At 39.4% G+C, this 16,957-nt stretch overlaps 1 protein-coding gene across 4 annotated transcripts in view; it reads right to left on the bottom strand.

Annotated features, from left to right (window-relative positions):
- Positions 1 to 16,957, bottom strand: part of Sema5a (semaphorin 5A) — a 460,555-nt gene that overhangs the window by 246,374 nt on the left and 197,224 nt on the right. For all 4 annotated transcript variants that reach the window (XM_021182965.3, XM_085832019.1, XM_029469705.2 and 1 more), the window contains one exon: positions 8,236 to 8,335. In XM_021182965.3, coding sequence (XP_021038624.1) covers positions 8,236 to 8,335 — 100 coding nt within the window. The remainder of the gene's footprint in view (positions 1 to 8,235; positions 8,336 to 16,957) is intronic.

Here is a 16,957-nt window from a genome sequence, read left to right on the forward strand (position 1 = left end):
TTCCAACTGAGTATTTCTGTCTCTTTTAGCCTATGATTTCCTAGGAGTAGTTGTCACTTTAATTATTTACATCTAAAATAATTTCTCTGGGCTCTGTTCAGTTATTGAAACATGAGCTTTAGTCCTCATACAGCTTTAAATAACAGAAGATTCATTGCTCATTTGCCTACATGTGCCTTCCTACTGAGTCCCACTGAAGTCTCCTTGGACCCTGATCCTCAGCACCCGTTTTGTCATCAATCATTGTCAAGCCCAATTCTGAAAAATGTTTCTACCTGTTTCCTCTTCTGTCTACATTCTGAAGACCTAACTTCAAGTTCTTTCTGACCTGATCACAGCCCCCACCAGGATCTTTCCTAACCCTGGCACAGCGTGCACACTCTGCTGCAGCAGCATCTCCTTAGGCATGTATGAGCATGTGAACCCACAGGTCTGGGAATCTGGACATCTCTCTGCTGTCAGAAGGGGCTCTTTGTTGCCACACAGAAAATGATCTGAATAAACTAAACAGTGAGTCTGGAAGGTCTTCCACTGTCTACAAGGACCAGGTAAGAGCTCTTGGCCTGAGTGAGTTTGCCAAACTCTATATTAAAAAACTAATTCCCAGCTCTGCCTTTGATCCATGGTCCCCACCCATAGACACTTCCCATTGTGAGTCACCTATGGGTACTTGCATTCCAAGTCAATCTTTCCCAGAATCAAAAGTCCTGTAGTTTTCCTGTGAGAACTGTCTACTGGTGTTCAAAGCATGTCCAAGTCTCACCTGGATGGGACCCTTCTCAGTGAAGCCTTCCTTGCCCCAAGTCCCATCAAATCTCTTCATTGTTATTGTCCTTAGGGTTAGTGAAGCTGTTAACAAAGTAATTATTACTAATTGACCTATCATTCTCGCTAATCCCAAAGTCAGGAAGTTTCTATAAACCAGAGTAGAAAATATTAATATTTTATCTTTGTGGCTTATGATATATATATATGTATATATATATATATACACACACATATATATGTATATATATATTCAACTTTGCAGTTATAGCTCCAAACTCTCTATAGTCAATGTGTAAATGGAAAGACATGGCTGTGTCTCAATAAAACTTTATTTGTAAAAGACCGAAAACCAACTCAAAGGCCCCTGTCAACCAACTCTTGTACTTGGAGCTGAACATGCTTCAGTTCCCTGACACCTAAGATACTTCACAGCATACTATAGCTACTAGTAATTCACCTGGCAAATACTAGGTAAATTAAGGGTCCTAAAAATAAAGTACCTAGCTAATACATTTTTATGAGCCCCACCCAGAACTCTCCTGGCATTCCAAGTATATCACATCCACAAAACTTAGTCACAACCACAACCTGCAATAAAGAGGCAGTGCCTGTGTAGTAAGAGTTGACTCAAGAAGCCAGAGTTAGGCCCCTAGTACAAGGAATTAATTATTCCACTTATCTCAAGCTCCTTACCCCTGAGTATTAAATCCTCAACTAGCCTGTCCAGTACAAATATAAATTAATTTTGACTAAATATATGGTCTTTAAAAACCAGCAGAAAAGTGTAACCAAAGACTAAGAGAATTGGTCACATTCCAAGAGGCCACACTCTCCAGACAAGTCTACATAAGCTATCATTTGGATGACTACATCTCACTAATATGGCCCAGATACAAGACTTCAGACTTTAGCTCACTGAAGCACTTGCAGGCAGCTGAGGGAGATAGATCCACTGTTGTTTTAACCTAAAAATTAAATGATGGCTCACCTTAAGCCATGCTAGTGAAGCAAAGAATGTTAATCACCAGTATAAGTAATACCAGCCCCAAGGAAGAAAAGAAAGGAAAAGAAAATGTAATTAAGTCTCACAGTAAAGGTTCAGGGGAGGTCAGATAACAGAAAGGAGAAGGAAGGAGCAACAGCATCCCTCCTTCATCTCAACCTCGTAAGTCATAATTAATGAGAACACAGCATCCTTATGGACATCCTCTTAGGTTGCTTTGAACGGCAAGGCCACTGTTCCTTGGATTCACTCCCAATCATTGATTTCATTCCCCTGGCATGTATTACCTCTAATTTCATAAGCTCAACTAAAATACATCCTCCAAAATCAGGAAGAGACATGTCTGTTGGAAACTGAACTGTTGATCCTATAAGCATTTCTATGTTTGGTTTTAATGGTAAAATACTTCCAGCAAGTTAAATCTCCAGTAAAGTTTTAAAGCAAACACAAAGATTGCAGCTATCTTGAAAAAAAAAAAAACAAAAAAAAAAAAAACAAAGCAAACACACAAACAAAAAAAACCCAAACAAACAAAAAACCACAGAGACTGGTATTAGATAATTTTAGAAAACTGAACTTTACCTGAATCTAAAATAGCCTCTCTCCCTGATGCGCCTTCGTTAGACATAGTAGTAGAAGGTTTGTTTTGTGAGGAGGGGAAACAAACAAAAAAACAACAACAAAGCAAAACAAAACAAAACTAACAAAAAAAAAAAAAAACAACCCTGATTTTAATTAAACAGAAGCCTGCCTTGTTAGTTGGCATAGTCTTATGAGAACATATACTCACTTAAAATAATTCATTGGGAGGTTATTAGGGACACAAAACTCCAGTGCCCTGGGTTCTCATGGGAAAAGCTAGAATCAGCTTAAGACAAACCATCAAGAGAACCTGCTCTCCCTGCTAGAAACTGTTAGGTAACCATGGTCTAGGAAGACTCAGTTTAACCAACTCTATAGATTGTTTTCTTGCTTAAAAGAACAATTTATGAATATGTCCTTTTTCATCTCCCAGACATGCACATTAAAAAGCTAAACTGTTGGTGGTCTGTGATACAGAACATGAATCAGTGAAAGTCCTCTGTAAACACAGAATTTTAAGGTGTCTAAGATTTTTAGCAGTTCTGGATACATAAAGCAAATTCGGCCAGAGGGAAAGTGTGTGACTATTTCCTTCAGTTTTAATTCTCAGTTTTGAACATGAGGGAAACAAATGGTTAAAAATACACCGAAATTATTCAACCAATCCCCATGATTTCTAAAGAAAATTAACCTTTTCCTTAGGAGCACTCAGGTTTTCAGCTGAATTAATGACTTTGACTTTTTTTTTTCCTGTTAAAAAATCAGAACAAAGCAAAAGGCAAGGCTGATTGGTAATCTATACTCTTTCCTATGCAGGAATAGAGATATCATCAGCTATCTAGAAGAATATGTACTGATTAAAAAGGTGTACTGATAAAAAGACTTCTCCGTGTTTCTGTCAAGTGTGAGTTGTAATGATCAAGTGTGCAGAATAGGTATCTATAAAGTGGCCCTGACACCAGGTCAGTGTACAAGGTACGATGCTATGCACTGATCCACACTGAAGGCAGGCGTGTAAGGTGTGGCACTATTGGTTGTTTTCTCATCAAATCATGTGTATTAGGAGACTTATCTAGACCCAGCATCTGTCTACCTGGTGTGGTCATAGTATTATTGTTTCCTGATAGAATTCTGGTAGAATAAAACCCAAATATTTCTAGAAAAATAAGTCACTAAATTTGATATCAGTCGACGTTATTATCTGATACACTGACTTCTGGGTTTCAATTTCAGCACTATACATAACAAGTGGTTGAGTCAGCTGGACTATGGATGAGGCTTGGTTTGTGAGCACTATCTTGGTCCATTCTGACTAAAACACAGCAGGTAAAAATGTACCCCTCACTGGGTATGTCTACATTACAATGAAGACTGTAGAAGAAGAATAAAAGTCTGGGATGTTAAATATGGAAAGTAAATAATCAATAGCATATGAAACAAATAGAATTTAAAGTAAAAACATCTTTAAAAAGATACAGATGAAATGATGCTTTCATTTTGAGAGCCATCTTGAAGAAGTGTCCAAATAGCCCCAAAGGAAACCTTCGATGTCTTCACTGTTCAATGGCGAAGGCCCTATAGAAGTTTTCATGATGGATTCTCTCATGACAAGTGCTCAGCATTTTGTAGTATTAAATGTAGCTAACTAGAAAGTGACCAGTACTACACACCACACTGTGTACATCATGTCAAGTATCATACATAATCACCATTCAAATTCAACGTGTCGCACAGATGACTGTGTCTTGAGATTATTGCTTGTCACCCCTAAGACTGAATCCAAGGCACAAGAAGAACTCATTTGCAAAATATAAATGTTATCACCCTCTCTTTACATCTGTTGCTACATTTGTATCTACAGCAAAACTGAGTCTTTTAGCTTGTGTAGTATTATTACTGCCATTCCTTTTACAATTATCCACACAAACACCACAAGTGATTGCACATTCTTTTGATTGATTTTCCTTTCTTCTTTCATTCCATGAAATTGATTTTGGTAGGTTTTGTGACAAGAAATATACATACACAAGACACACATTATACTAAGAAAAGAAACACAAGGAAGTAAAATACCAGAAGCAAATACTGGAAAGGTGAATTGTGGCTGTCTTTGCAAGTGCTGCTGCCCTAACGTCTTGCAGCAGTTTCCACATTTCCTCCAAGGGAAGATGGCCAAGTATGAGAGATGCAAAGGTGAACAGTATTAAGTTGTAAAGAAGCAAGATTAAAGCAGGATTTGAACACCAATGTGTGGGAAGCCACATGTGCCATTGCAGGGTGGCGTTGGCTACTGCTGGCCACCACGCATACATAGGCAGTAAAGTTTTTTTTTTTTTTTTTTTTTTTTTTTTTTGCCAAGATGAGGTTTTAACCAATCAGATGTAGACATGCAAGTGAGGTGGTAAGCATAACCCATGCATAACCAATCCGGGTGTGAGACACGCCTCTCCTAGGCCTATATAAGCAGCACCAGTTCTGGACTTGGGGGTCTTTCGCCTACGCAGTCAATGCTCTCCCAATAAACGTGTGCAGAAGGATCCTGTTGCAGCGTCGTTCTTGCTGGCGAGTCAGGTGTGCGCAAGACCAATGCACTTAAATACATGTGAAAGTCAATGTACACCTTGGAAATCGTTAGTGAATGAATCCTTCTGGAAATTGCATGGATTCCTATTCATATCCCTTCTAGTTATACACAAGCACAGTATGCCTGAGGACTTATTTTTCCTTCTTCAGCACAATGAGCTCATTTTATCAAAGAGTGCTAAGGATCTTTGACTCAAATCTTGGTGACATAGAGCATCAATGGTATAAAGGAAAGCAACATCTTCCCTAGAAGGAAATGTGGAAAATCCTGTAAGCTCATATTTTTAAACCATTCCTGGTTTCTGAAAAACACATGCTATACAAATGTGTCTTGCTAGGTCATTCCTTCCCAAATAAGAACCTGAGGGCTAGGCTATTTTTAAAGTTTAATAAGTGGTCAGACTCCCTCTCAAACATTTTGAGCCTAATTCCACCAAATTTCCTCTATGAAATTTCTCCCTTCTTCCTTTGGGGTTATCTGCCTGAAATGCTGATGTGTATGAATGTGGACTCATCTGGAAAGTGCGTGGTTTCGTCACATTGCAGGTTTGCTGGGAGCTTGTTAATGTAGCTAGAGTCTGCAATGGACTATTTCATTAATCCTTACAATAGCTGGAAGGGGTGATAATAATCATACTAACTTTAAAGATAAGAAAACTAGGCTCAGAAGCCGGCTTTGGGTCACAGAGCTTGGGAAGTCCAGCTTAGCCCTCTCTTTCTCAGTTATCAAGTAGCTACAATGTATTAAACATTGTTGTAAATTACAGACTTCTTCCTAGGGTCTCCAGACCCCCGAAGCATACTTACTATAAAATATCATGTTTTGATTACCTGAAATTCAGGTGTCACTGAGCATACCTTATTGAGTCGTCTTTATTCTAGAAACCACACCACATTGCCCACCAGGGTGACTCGGCTACTGGTCACCGAAAACAATGCTAGGGAGAACAGCAGAGCTGCTCAGGTGAAGATGACCAAGGATAGTTTTCCATTGAGAACCATCCCTAGTTACTACTGCATCCAGAGCAGGCACAGAAGCTTGTAACAATCTATGGTTTACTCTGTATCCTCTTACATCACTTAAGAGAAGCTGGTATCTTGACCAAATGCCAAATTTTCCAGTAGATGGTGGAGACTCTTGAGTCAAGCTAATAGAAAGCCTTTAAAAATGGTTTGAAAGATAACTGAGGGATATAAGATCAACACTGTTTGAGACATATTTGTACCTGCTTTTGAGGAAAGGGCCTCTTCTGCTTGGGTTACAGTTGAGACTTGGGTAAGCCTTGAGATATATAACCCATTACCTTTTCATGTTTGTTCCAAATGTAACTATGTGGAATAAGCTGAGGTCATTCTAAATCTGTTTTCTCAAAATTTTCTCAGACATACGCAATGTTACAAGTCAAATCTTAGTGTTAAGCTTGTCACTGAGTCTTTGGGTTTCTACAAGGAGGAAGGAAATGTGCTACACTGTAGGAAACCAACCAAACAAAGATGGCTTGACACATCTGTTATCTAGGGAGAGGGTGAAACGTGTAAAGAAATAATACAATACCCTTAACACTGCAGTGTTAACAATCGAGCCTTGGGTACTAAGGGAACTATGTAAAGTAGGCAATATGGAGGTTCAAAACCAGTAGAGGATATTGGGTCAGGACCTACTCTAAGAAAAAGATATCCACAGAAAGAAAATTTGGCATGGGCTGACTGAGCAGTAGCCAGTATTCTGGAAAAAGTCAAACCTAATCCCAGAGCCAAGAGAATACACTTAATAGCTCGGGGAAGTTTAAATAATTCCATAGGCCTAGACCATTTGGGAAATTATGAAGGGCATTGAGACATCAAGGCAGATGCTGGCAGTCAAACCAGACACTCAACTTTTATCCAATGGTGCTCCCAAGAGCAGTCATTATATAAAAGACAATTTTGTTAACTGTAGTTTCAAAAGGAAAAGAAAAATCTAGACGCCAAGAGGCCAACCTAAAACCCTTGCAAATACACAGCCCACACTCTCAGTTAAAGAGTAGGCTGAGATTAATATCAGGAACTCTGTTGTCCTATCGATGGGAGAGTGAGGAAAAAGGCACCAGGAATCAATCTGGCTGGCTCACACCCACACTTTCATCCAAGTTGCCACCTAGCCAGCACTGTGACTGCAGGCCACCTTCTACCCATTCTCTGACAATTTGGTTACATAACTAAACATTGGAGCATATATTAGGGCTCCTCAGAACCTACAGGGGAGCAATGGTGTATAGAGCCCACGACCCCTCACATCTTCCCCAATGCTCTGGAATAGGATCTGAAAGAAGATGATTCTAGGAGACATACTATGTTTAACTAGAAGACCCAGAACATAATTTAAATTGAGCTTCACTCAGGTCTATATAGGAATTTTACAAACTCTCGATCTAAAATTGCTATCTTACAATGTAGAAAAGCATTTCATATGACAGAGAGGCAAACAACCGGTTGCTCCAGGTGCCTTCCTCTGGTTCCGGAGGAATTCATATATATATATATATATATATATATATATATATATATATATATATATATATATATATATATATATATATAGCAGGTTTCTGAGTGTAGGAATTACACACATGTTCAGAGGAGATATCAGAGAGGATGAGGGAGACAACTCTAAATGTGTGGGTTGGGCTCCTGTTTCCAGATGTACACAGATACCAACTCCACAAAGAAACCTGCTGTCTCTCCTCAGGGTGAGCAGAATCATGAAGAATTACCCTCGATTTCTCAGCTTCCTGGCAATGGGCAATTCAATGTCCCCAAAATGACAATGGAGGGTATTCAGAAGCACATGGAGGGCTGGCTGTGGTCTCTAGAACTTTCTGGATAAACATGCAGATAGGTCAAGAAGATGTTTCACTGGATCAGACTGCCTGGGTTGGAAACTGAGGCCTATCTCCCACAGGGTCCATGGCTCTGAATATTTATTTACTCCCTTTTCTCATGTCTAAAGTAACTTTACCTCCTTTAAAGAGCAGAACCCTGCTAGAAATCTCTTCTGAAATTCTGGGCTAACTTCTTTCATGAATTCAGATCTAAAGAGTTGCTGGAGCTCGGGGGAGGGGGTGCTGGCCCAGGCTTGCAGTGAGGCGCACATGTGTTCCCTCTCTGAGGATGGACCCCATGACATGTATATAGCAGTACATTCTTAGATAAAATTACATTATTCAGTACACATTGACTTCAGCCAAGAAACCCAGGTATCCGCATTGATGTACAGTGAAATCAGAAAATGCCTGTGGAGGGAAAACAGCATCTCTCACCTCGCTCCTACGACAAGTTCTTTCTGTCCTGGGTCAAATGTTAACCTTGAGAAATCCACAGCATTCTCGGCTCTGAACTCCCGTAACCAGGGGCCAATTTCTAAACATGAAACAAAAAAGAAACAAATAAAAAAAGGTAAAAACAAAAAAATGAAACAAAACCTAAAGTATGACCTGCCTCCAGGATGGCAGAGAGGCCAGGTCCGGAAGCAGACAGAGAGATGGAGACTTGGTGGTTCCCTGGTGCCATCATGAGAGGCCCCTTGAGCCTTTTGTCAGGACATCACATAATTCATACATTAACCTGAAAAACACAGAGGGCGGCCACCCAATAAAGAACAATGCAGACAGCAAGGCTTGGCTGTGATTTACAAGCCAGATGTGTGATTTCCTTTGGTTGCAGATGAGCATTCACAGGACCCATCCAGAATGGGAATAACCATTTCTTGTGAGACTCCAGGGCTGAGGCTTACATACTCCCTAACCCCATAGGGCTTAGAATCAAGGGCAAAGCATGGGTATCATTGCCTTTCCAAATAAGTATTTCCATACTGGGTCGTTTCGATTTCTATTTTGGCCCTGCCATTAGAATTGTTAAACTCATTTGGTCCTTTATAGATGAGAAATTTGCAGTTACTCCTAGCACTCATTTGCATTATTTCTAAGGGAAATCAGGAAACAGCCACTCTAAAGATACAGGCACTTTTTTAAACAAGCACCGTTAACTCGTCTTAGAAGGCCTTCAGCCTAGCATCTTATGATTCTGAGTCTGGCTTCCTCTCAGGTTGCCCAGGCACAGTGGCACAGAGGTTGGAGAAAGGGAGATTCACTGTGACTTCACTAAATGTCACTATGTGACATTCCTCATGTAGAGGACATGGTGATTGGGCTTTCCAGAGAAGATCAAGTAGAGAAGAGAAAGCCCTGAGGAAAAAGGGAGTTGCCCATTTTTGTCTGGGCACAGGGTCTCATTGTGATAAAATGAGATCTCTAAGAGCAATATACGACTCCTTTGAACCATGCCTCTTTCCTGGCACTGAGGAAGCATGCAGTGCATTGCTTGCCAGTTTCAGGATACCTTCTCCTCTTCCTTGGCAACCAACCATATAATCAGATGCTCGTTTTCTTTGATTTAGTGTTTGAATAATATCATACTGACTAAATGGGCATATGCCAACTGTCAAACCAATGCATTATCAGTTGAAAGAAAGGCAATAACATATTTCAACAGACACTGAAGATAAAAACAGATCTACTATGGAAAATTTGTCACGTAACACATGAAGCAGAGGTAGCCTTGGGGGTGGATAGCAAAATATCTTCATTATCAATTACTGGGAAATTGATATTGATTGAAAGGTATTTTGGTCTAAGATTATAGAAATCTTGTTTTTGAAAATTTAATGTAAATGCTACCCTGGTTTCTTTTTGGTATTTTGCACACATTTTTCCATGTTTACCACAAATTGATTAAAACAACTATTCATTTAAAACTATGTAAATACAAGATAGCAGTACTATAAAACTTTATTAGCAAATGATCCTTCTAAGAACTTATAATGCGCTTAGGGCAATAGTGTTAATATCTCTATAAACATAAATATAGTTTATAAGTGTTTATAGGGCTGTAGGAATTTTACAACTACAGAATGAAGAGGCTACTGGGCCCAATGGAAGGAATGAGTCATCCAGAATCATAGGGCAGATGTCATGGAGGAACAGGCATGGGAGAAATATGGAGACCACAGTATTTCACTGTCCTGATCTCATGTAGTGATGCTTTCTCCAATAAAGAGACCACATTTTAAAAAAATACATTTGGTTTTGTTTTAATGATTTTTATTTACTTTTTATTTTATATGCATTGGTATTTTACTTTCATGTATGTTGTATGAGGAGGCTGGGTTGCCTGGAACTGGAGTTACTGGCAGTTGTGAGTCTCTGTGTAGGTGTTGGAAATTGAACCCAAGTCCTATGAAAGAGCATCCAGTGCTCTTAACTGCTGAGCCATCTTTCCAGCCCACCATCTAACCATGTTTATTCTAACATAAAGACCATGTTTTCCCTCTAGCCTTACTTCATCTACCTACCCACACCTCTCCAACATAATGACCATGGTTCCTCTCTCTCTCTCTCTCTCTCTCTCTCTCTCTCTCTCTCAATCTCTCTCTCCCTCCCTCCCCCTCCCCCTTTTCTGCCTGTCTGTCATATGATGCCCATTGAGTAAGGTCTGAATTTAAAGACTAAGGATGAGTGAGTCCATTCAAGAGTCAGTGAATTAAGCAGGAAGAATCCAGAAAAAAGAAAGTAATAGCAGCTTAAGAAACACTGGACTGGAAATCATACTTACACAAAAGCTATAGGGAAACTCACATTCAGTTTGGACTTGATAACAAATGTAACAAGAAAACTTTTACAAATTTTCAAATGAGCACTTAACTTACTGAATCAAAGATCCTGAAAATAGACACAGGACACTGACAGAGAGGGTGCTGTGGAAAGTTTAGAGAGGGAGAATAAGGCACTAGATATTAAAACACTAAATACCAAAGACTTTAGGTGGCAGGCATGAAAAGAGAAATGAAATGCAAGAGGTGTGTGAAGGTCTCTTTACTCAGACTGATCATTAGAGTGAGACCAAGGTGGAAAAATTAAAGAAACATTTTCAGGTTAAACCAAGGAGTCAATGTTCAGGGGGCATGACTTGATTTCCTGACAGATCATAGATTAGCAACCATGAGAAAATCTCCCACTAAAGCTGACAGGTAGAAGGCAGACTGCAGAGATGTTTTCATAATCACCCAGACCAGAAGAGCTGACATGATATGTAAGTTCCAAAGCATCAGCACTCAGATTGAAACCCACAAAGAGTCTTGCAGGCTGGAGAGAGTGTATCACTTCATCCACAGTAATTTCCAGGCTCCAGAGCTGAGGACTCATTTTCTTTTTCCAAATACAAGAGAGGAAAAAAAAAATCACAAAGTCAAGGCTGACCTTGCTGCTGCTGGTTGGTGATATACAAGCCAAGTAAATGCATGAAAACTTATTACAAATATCAGAAAACCATCAGCTAGCTTGTTTGCCATGCATCCACCAATTAAAAGAGGATCAAAGCCCAACAGGAATGACATGAAGAGAATCACTTCAGGTTGACTTTCTAGTCTGAGGGACAACAAAGACAACAACAAAACAGTGGCGCTTCTGAAAACACCTCAAGACACATCAAGAAGCTGAGGAAAGAAAGAAAATGAATTAATCTATCAGTCAGTGCTTTATTTCATTAATCGAAATTCAAATGTACTCTTCATGCCCACCCAGCCCCTCCAAAAAACAAACTGTCTCCTTTTCAGTCAACACCCACTTAACATTGACCAAACAGTACCATTTCTTCATTATGATTGTCCATTGCTCTCTTCTCCTTCTTGGTCTGTCCCAACTTTGTACACCATATACCGTTATTTCCCTGCATGAGAAACCACAGCCTCTAAGAGTTCCCCGCAGGCCAGAGTCATAAGGCACTATCCTCCCCTGAAGACCAGGTCTCTGAATTCCCCCACAATCTCCTCTCTTTACATTTCCTTATTCCCTTCCTAAGTCAGTCCTTTTCCCTTTAATGTCTCTTGTATAACTATGTCACTTCCAGCCAACATATACAACTCTATCTAGTGTTCTCAATTTAAGAAATACTTTAGAGCTTATTTAGTTGTGCTAATTTGCTATTAACAGCACATCAACTAATTGGATAATGATCTCCAACATGTGGCATGCTTGAGAAGCAACAAGATTGGGTTCGTGTGCATTAAGACAAAATCCATAAGGAATATATAATGCAAACATTTGAGCAATTATTTCAGACAAAAAGGTAAAGCTTTCCAACTCAGTTTGAAGTTGTAATTATCACAATAATCTAGATAGTATGGCTAACTCAATAGCATTATAAGAGGAATCTCAGAGATCAACTGAAAACACACCTTAAATTGAAGAAATGTATATGGTATCAGCGATCAGAAATATGTGTGTACATAAAAACACATATAAAAACATACATATATACATGTACACAAAAATACCTATGGACACGTAAATACACAAATATACACATTTACATACACATGCATGTGCTATGAGACACAGGACATATCTAATTAGGCCTATCTAATAAACATGAGAATGACTAAGCAATCCAGTCATCATAAATTATACAATTTACTTTTGTGATAACAAATGTCAATGACAGCAACAAGTCATTATCAATATTGACATCAAAGATGCATAAAATGAAGAGAAACAGAGTATCTAGGCAAATTTAAGTCAATGTGGGTCAAGAGAGGAGACTCTAGAGCCTGGGCAGTGGGTAGAAAACAAGCTTTGCAGTTGGCCAAGAGAGACAAAGAAGAAAGTAGAGAGAGAAACAGCCCAGAGCACTCCTTCCTCCTCTGATACTACTGGAAGATTTATATGACAAAAGGGGACTTGAATAAAATGGCTAAGGAGGCCATTGTAGGAAGGGAAGTGACACAAAATCTACAAATTCAAACTGAATACCTCCTGTATCATTTGTGACACTGGAGGAACACCCTGGAAAACCTAAGCTTAATACAAATATAAATACTGGCACATGTCCTCTAATGATTATGTACCAAAGTCAGTCATGTTAATTTGTGTGCCTCATGGTGACATAAGCTCAGGTGTGATATTTTGTCAATATTTTACCAAAAGTGTACAATTTCTGCTTTTAAAAGAAATGTTGCTTAGACTTTCAAGAAAACTATTTTTAGCAACATGAATTAATAAATTTTGTCAAAAGTAATTGGGGGGCTTTAAAATGCATGCTGAATAGGCATATGCAAGTCAGTACCCCTTCATTACACATGAGGGAAAAATAGGAAAAAATAAGTTATCTCAAACAAGCAAAAAGCATTCTAGGTAATGATGCCCTAAGCTGAGAATCTTTTGAAATCTGAAAATGTGGCCACAAAGGGGGATCTTTGTGCTGAGGAGCAGCTCTTGATCCAAACATGACAGTGAATCCAGGCTGCGTGGGCGACAGCCTGCAGCACTAACTCTAAGCAGCCCAACCTTGCTTGATTTATCAAAATGGATAAGGGTGGATAAGGACTGGCAAGTGTCAGTTCCAATTTCCTCCCTCACTCTTTCACTCTTCAGTCTATTGTGGGGACAGAGAAAATGTTTCAAAAAAATCTATACAAATTTGAAATTCAGGCTGGGATTAGAATCACAATGAATGCTCAGTGAGGACAGGGGATAATAGGAGAATCTTCCCTAAGCCACAGAAAGAAAGCGACACACATGAGATGAAGATGTTGTAGCATAAAGCTAAACCTACTATGTGCATGTCTCCTGAAGCTACTTGCCTGACTCTCTGCCATTGAAGATATGCGTAGAGAATGTTTAATAGGACCACCAGCTGCAAGCTAGCTAATGCAAACCCTCTGCAGGACGGTTGGTTCTAGGTCCTGTTAGCAAAGCTATGACTCTGAATCTCCATATTTCTCTCACTGCTGCTTCATCATAGATTCGAAAATTGAGGCACGGCGAGAGAAGTCACGCTTAGATCAAAAACCAATGACACAGAAACTCAACTAGCCATGCAGCTCTGTGATGCAACCTAACAGACATCAAAATGCAGCAGCACATTTCCAAAGCAGGGAAAGGAAAGACAGCAACCTCTTCATTTCAGGAGGACCTGTGGTCCTATTGATACATAGTCAAGCAAAATCAATACCCGCTTGGTTTTCAACTGCAGACTAGGCAATAGTGAATCGCAACCTCGGGAAGCTGGGCTCCTTCAGCCTGCACACCGCAGCCACTGCTTTTCCTGTTGTTAATATTAAAAAAAAAATCTGAATGCTAATTAGGATCTGAAGGGGAGCACTTTCAGAGCTGGGAAGAAGGCTCATGCAAGTCTGACACCCTGAGTTCTTCTGATGCCCAGAAGCCACACAGAAACTCCTACACATCAGGCACACATTTATAATGTCGGTACTCCTACAGAAAAGTAGGAGGTAGAGGCAAAGAATCTTCTGAAGATTTGAGGCCAGGTTTCCTTGCCTACTCAGTGATAAACAACAAGGGACATTTTTGTCACACAATGTGGAATGCAAAGATTGGTACCCAATGCTGTCCTCTGACCTCTATGTTAATGCTATGATGCACACACTCACACACACTCACACACACTCACACACACTCTCTCTCTCTCTCTCACACACACACACACACACACAGCATTTACCATGTCCACTCTCCAGGTTTTACAATCCAAATGTCTTGTCAATATTAAGGATGAAAATGCCCACCATGTACAGATCTGCTTTATTGAGATGTGCAAGGTTCTGCAAAAAGACAGGATTGAATAAGTTGAGCTCAGTAGCTACAGATCTATGCAGTTAACCCTAAGTTCCTGATGTGTAAGTATAGCACATGGGCGATAAGGGAACCAGACACTTTGCTGAAAGTGTAAGAGCTGGCTCATGGCTATTGTTGGCACACCAGAAAATAGACTGCAGGGTTGGGAACACAGAACATTTTGGAAAGCCTTTTGCTCACTTTTCCTAAGGTATAAAATAGCAATCTTACCTCAAGGATAGTTAGTACCCTTTAAAGTTGGCAAGGCTCTTTCTCTTGTGAAGTTCATTTGCAGATTCAGTGCATTACATAACTTGCCCTATCAACATAATCTAGGCTAAGACTATGATTAAAAACCAAGGGAGTGAAATGTTTTAAGCCCATAACAAGAATAGGACAGCATGTTTGTGCTGGTTTCCTTTATTGTAACCTGCTGGCTAAATGTTACCCTTTCTCTTATAGTTCACTCTTCTAGACAAAATCCTATGTCATATGCCAAAGTCAAGTTCCCTTTGAGCAGGAATCAGTGTTACACAACAAGAATCACCCCTAAAAATTGACTCACAAGGACTTCAACCCCTCAAAACTCATGGATGTGTCTATCTAGAAGAAAGTCAGAACAAAATATTTCATAGGGGACCAACCATTCCTCACTTAATAGCTGGGAAGGTTCACTACCTTGTGAAACCACTCTTAATCTGAGATTCTCTTCATTTTTTATAATCTCTCTACCCTTATGACAAATACTTAAAATAACTTAGGAGCTAAACATCAACATTGGAAGTGTTTCAGGCAACTAGTAGCCCAGGTACTTCTAAGTTCTACATGGTTCACTCGGACATACCTGTCAAGAGGGAATAATACAAAGTTCTCAGGAAGATGCTTCATGGAACATCTTGTGAATAGGCTTGCCTTTTCTTCTTAGAATTTTTTAGATGTTTGTAATTTTCAATTTTACTAAATCACTCGAAGCAATTTCCTTAAGATATGGATCAACTTGGCAGGCCGCTGGTTTTAATTGCTAGTAACGCTCACAAGAAGCAATGTATGACCAACATGTTAGAAAACAGTAGTGGGAATACATATACAAAGTGAGACCTTGAAATTCTAGGCTAGAATTAGCCTGAAACCACCAGCCGTCTCTGATACAGCTAGTGCCCAGACTGTCTGTCTTAAATTTGTGAGTCTGTCCTGCAGAAGACTCTTCATTTTGCATTGTGACCCATAACATATGACTGTAAGCTATAAAATCTAATTGCAAAATCTTAATGTTGTGCCAGGGGACATTAAAAAGTAATTTCCTTTAGATTTATGACTTTAGAATTACAAACGCTGCTAATATGACTAGAATCAGGAAAATGTGCACTTTCTATTTAATGGGTACTATCTTCCTCTGCCACCTCTCCCTTCCCACCCTCATGCTAGGAGTAGCCAGAAAGGCTGCCATGTAAGCCACAATAACTTCAAGTCTGGCTAGGACTAAGAGTGCCAATCAGCTCTAAGTAATATCAGGGATTGCAGAGAAGTGTTTGAAGGCTGCTTAGTTCACATAATCAACTGAGATTCACATTGCCACACTCACAATCAAAGTTCAGCTTTAAAAACTCCACTTGCTTAAGCCACAGTGCTCCCCTTCTGCCCCATCCACAATCCTTATGTTCAGTTTTTTTCTTTTGCATGTTACCTGGAAATCACACTCCAATGTAATATACCGCCTCTGCAGAATTCAGAAGCAAGCTATGAGAACTCAAGAGACACACCACATTGTTAAAAGAAGTCTCCCTGCTTGGAGAAATGTCTAATAAGTCCCAAGGTGGCCTCTTTGAGTAGTTGAGTTCCAGGTACATACTAGATCTGGAAGGGAACATGTTTTCTAAGACAGGCCCACATTTTTCCCAGAACTTATCATTATGACAATCTGCAAAAACAATTGTGGGAATTCCAGTTATTCATTTATGTGGTCATGAATATTTATTAAGTCCCTGCTGTATAAAAGAGACTACTGTAGTTACTGACTAGGAAACAAAGTCACATTTATAATTTAGCTTCAAAAGAATAGATGCATACACAAGAAATGTAAGCTGAAGAAGATATTAATGGGTCCCATGAGGATAAATGAAGGTAATAAGTGCTTTCCTGAAGTTCTGTCCAAAAAAATATTATACATGCCATTTGGAAATTTTTACTGGCCACATAATAAGGCTAATAAGTAGGTAAATTAATTCTAGACTTTAACTCAATTTACTTAGAATATTTTGATGTTACCCAAATAAATCTCGATGTGCTATTTTTATTGCTTATCTAGAATGTATTTGAAGTTCAATGAGTATAGTCTTTGGGGGCAGAGAGAGCA

This window comes from Mus caroli, unplaced genomic scaffold (genome assembly GCF_978045245.1).
Source record: "Mus caroli unplaced genomic scaffold, Mus_caroli_1 scaffold_16, whole genome shotgun sequence".
NCBI classification, from domain to species: domain Eukaryota; kingdom Metazoa; phylum Chordata; class Mammalia; order Rodentia; family Muridae; genus Mus; species Mus caroli.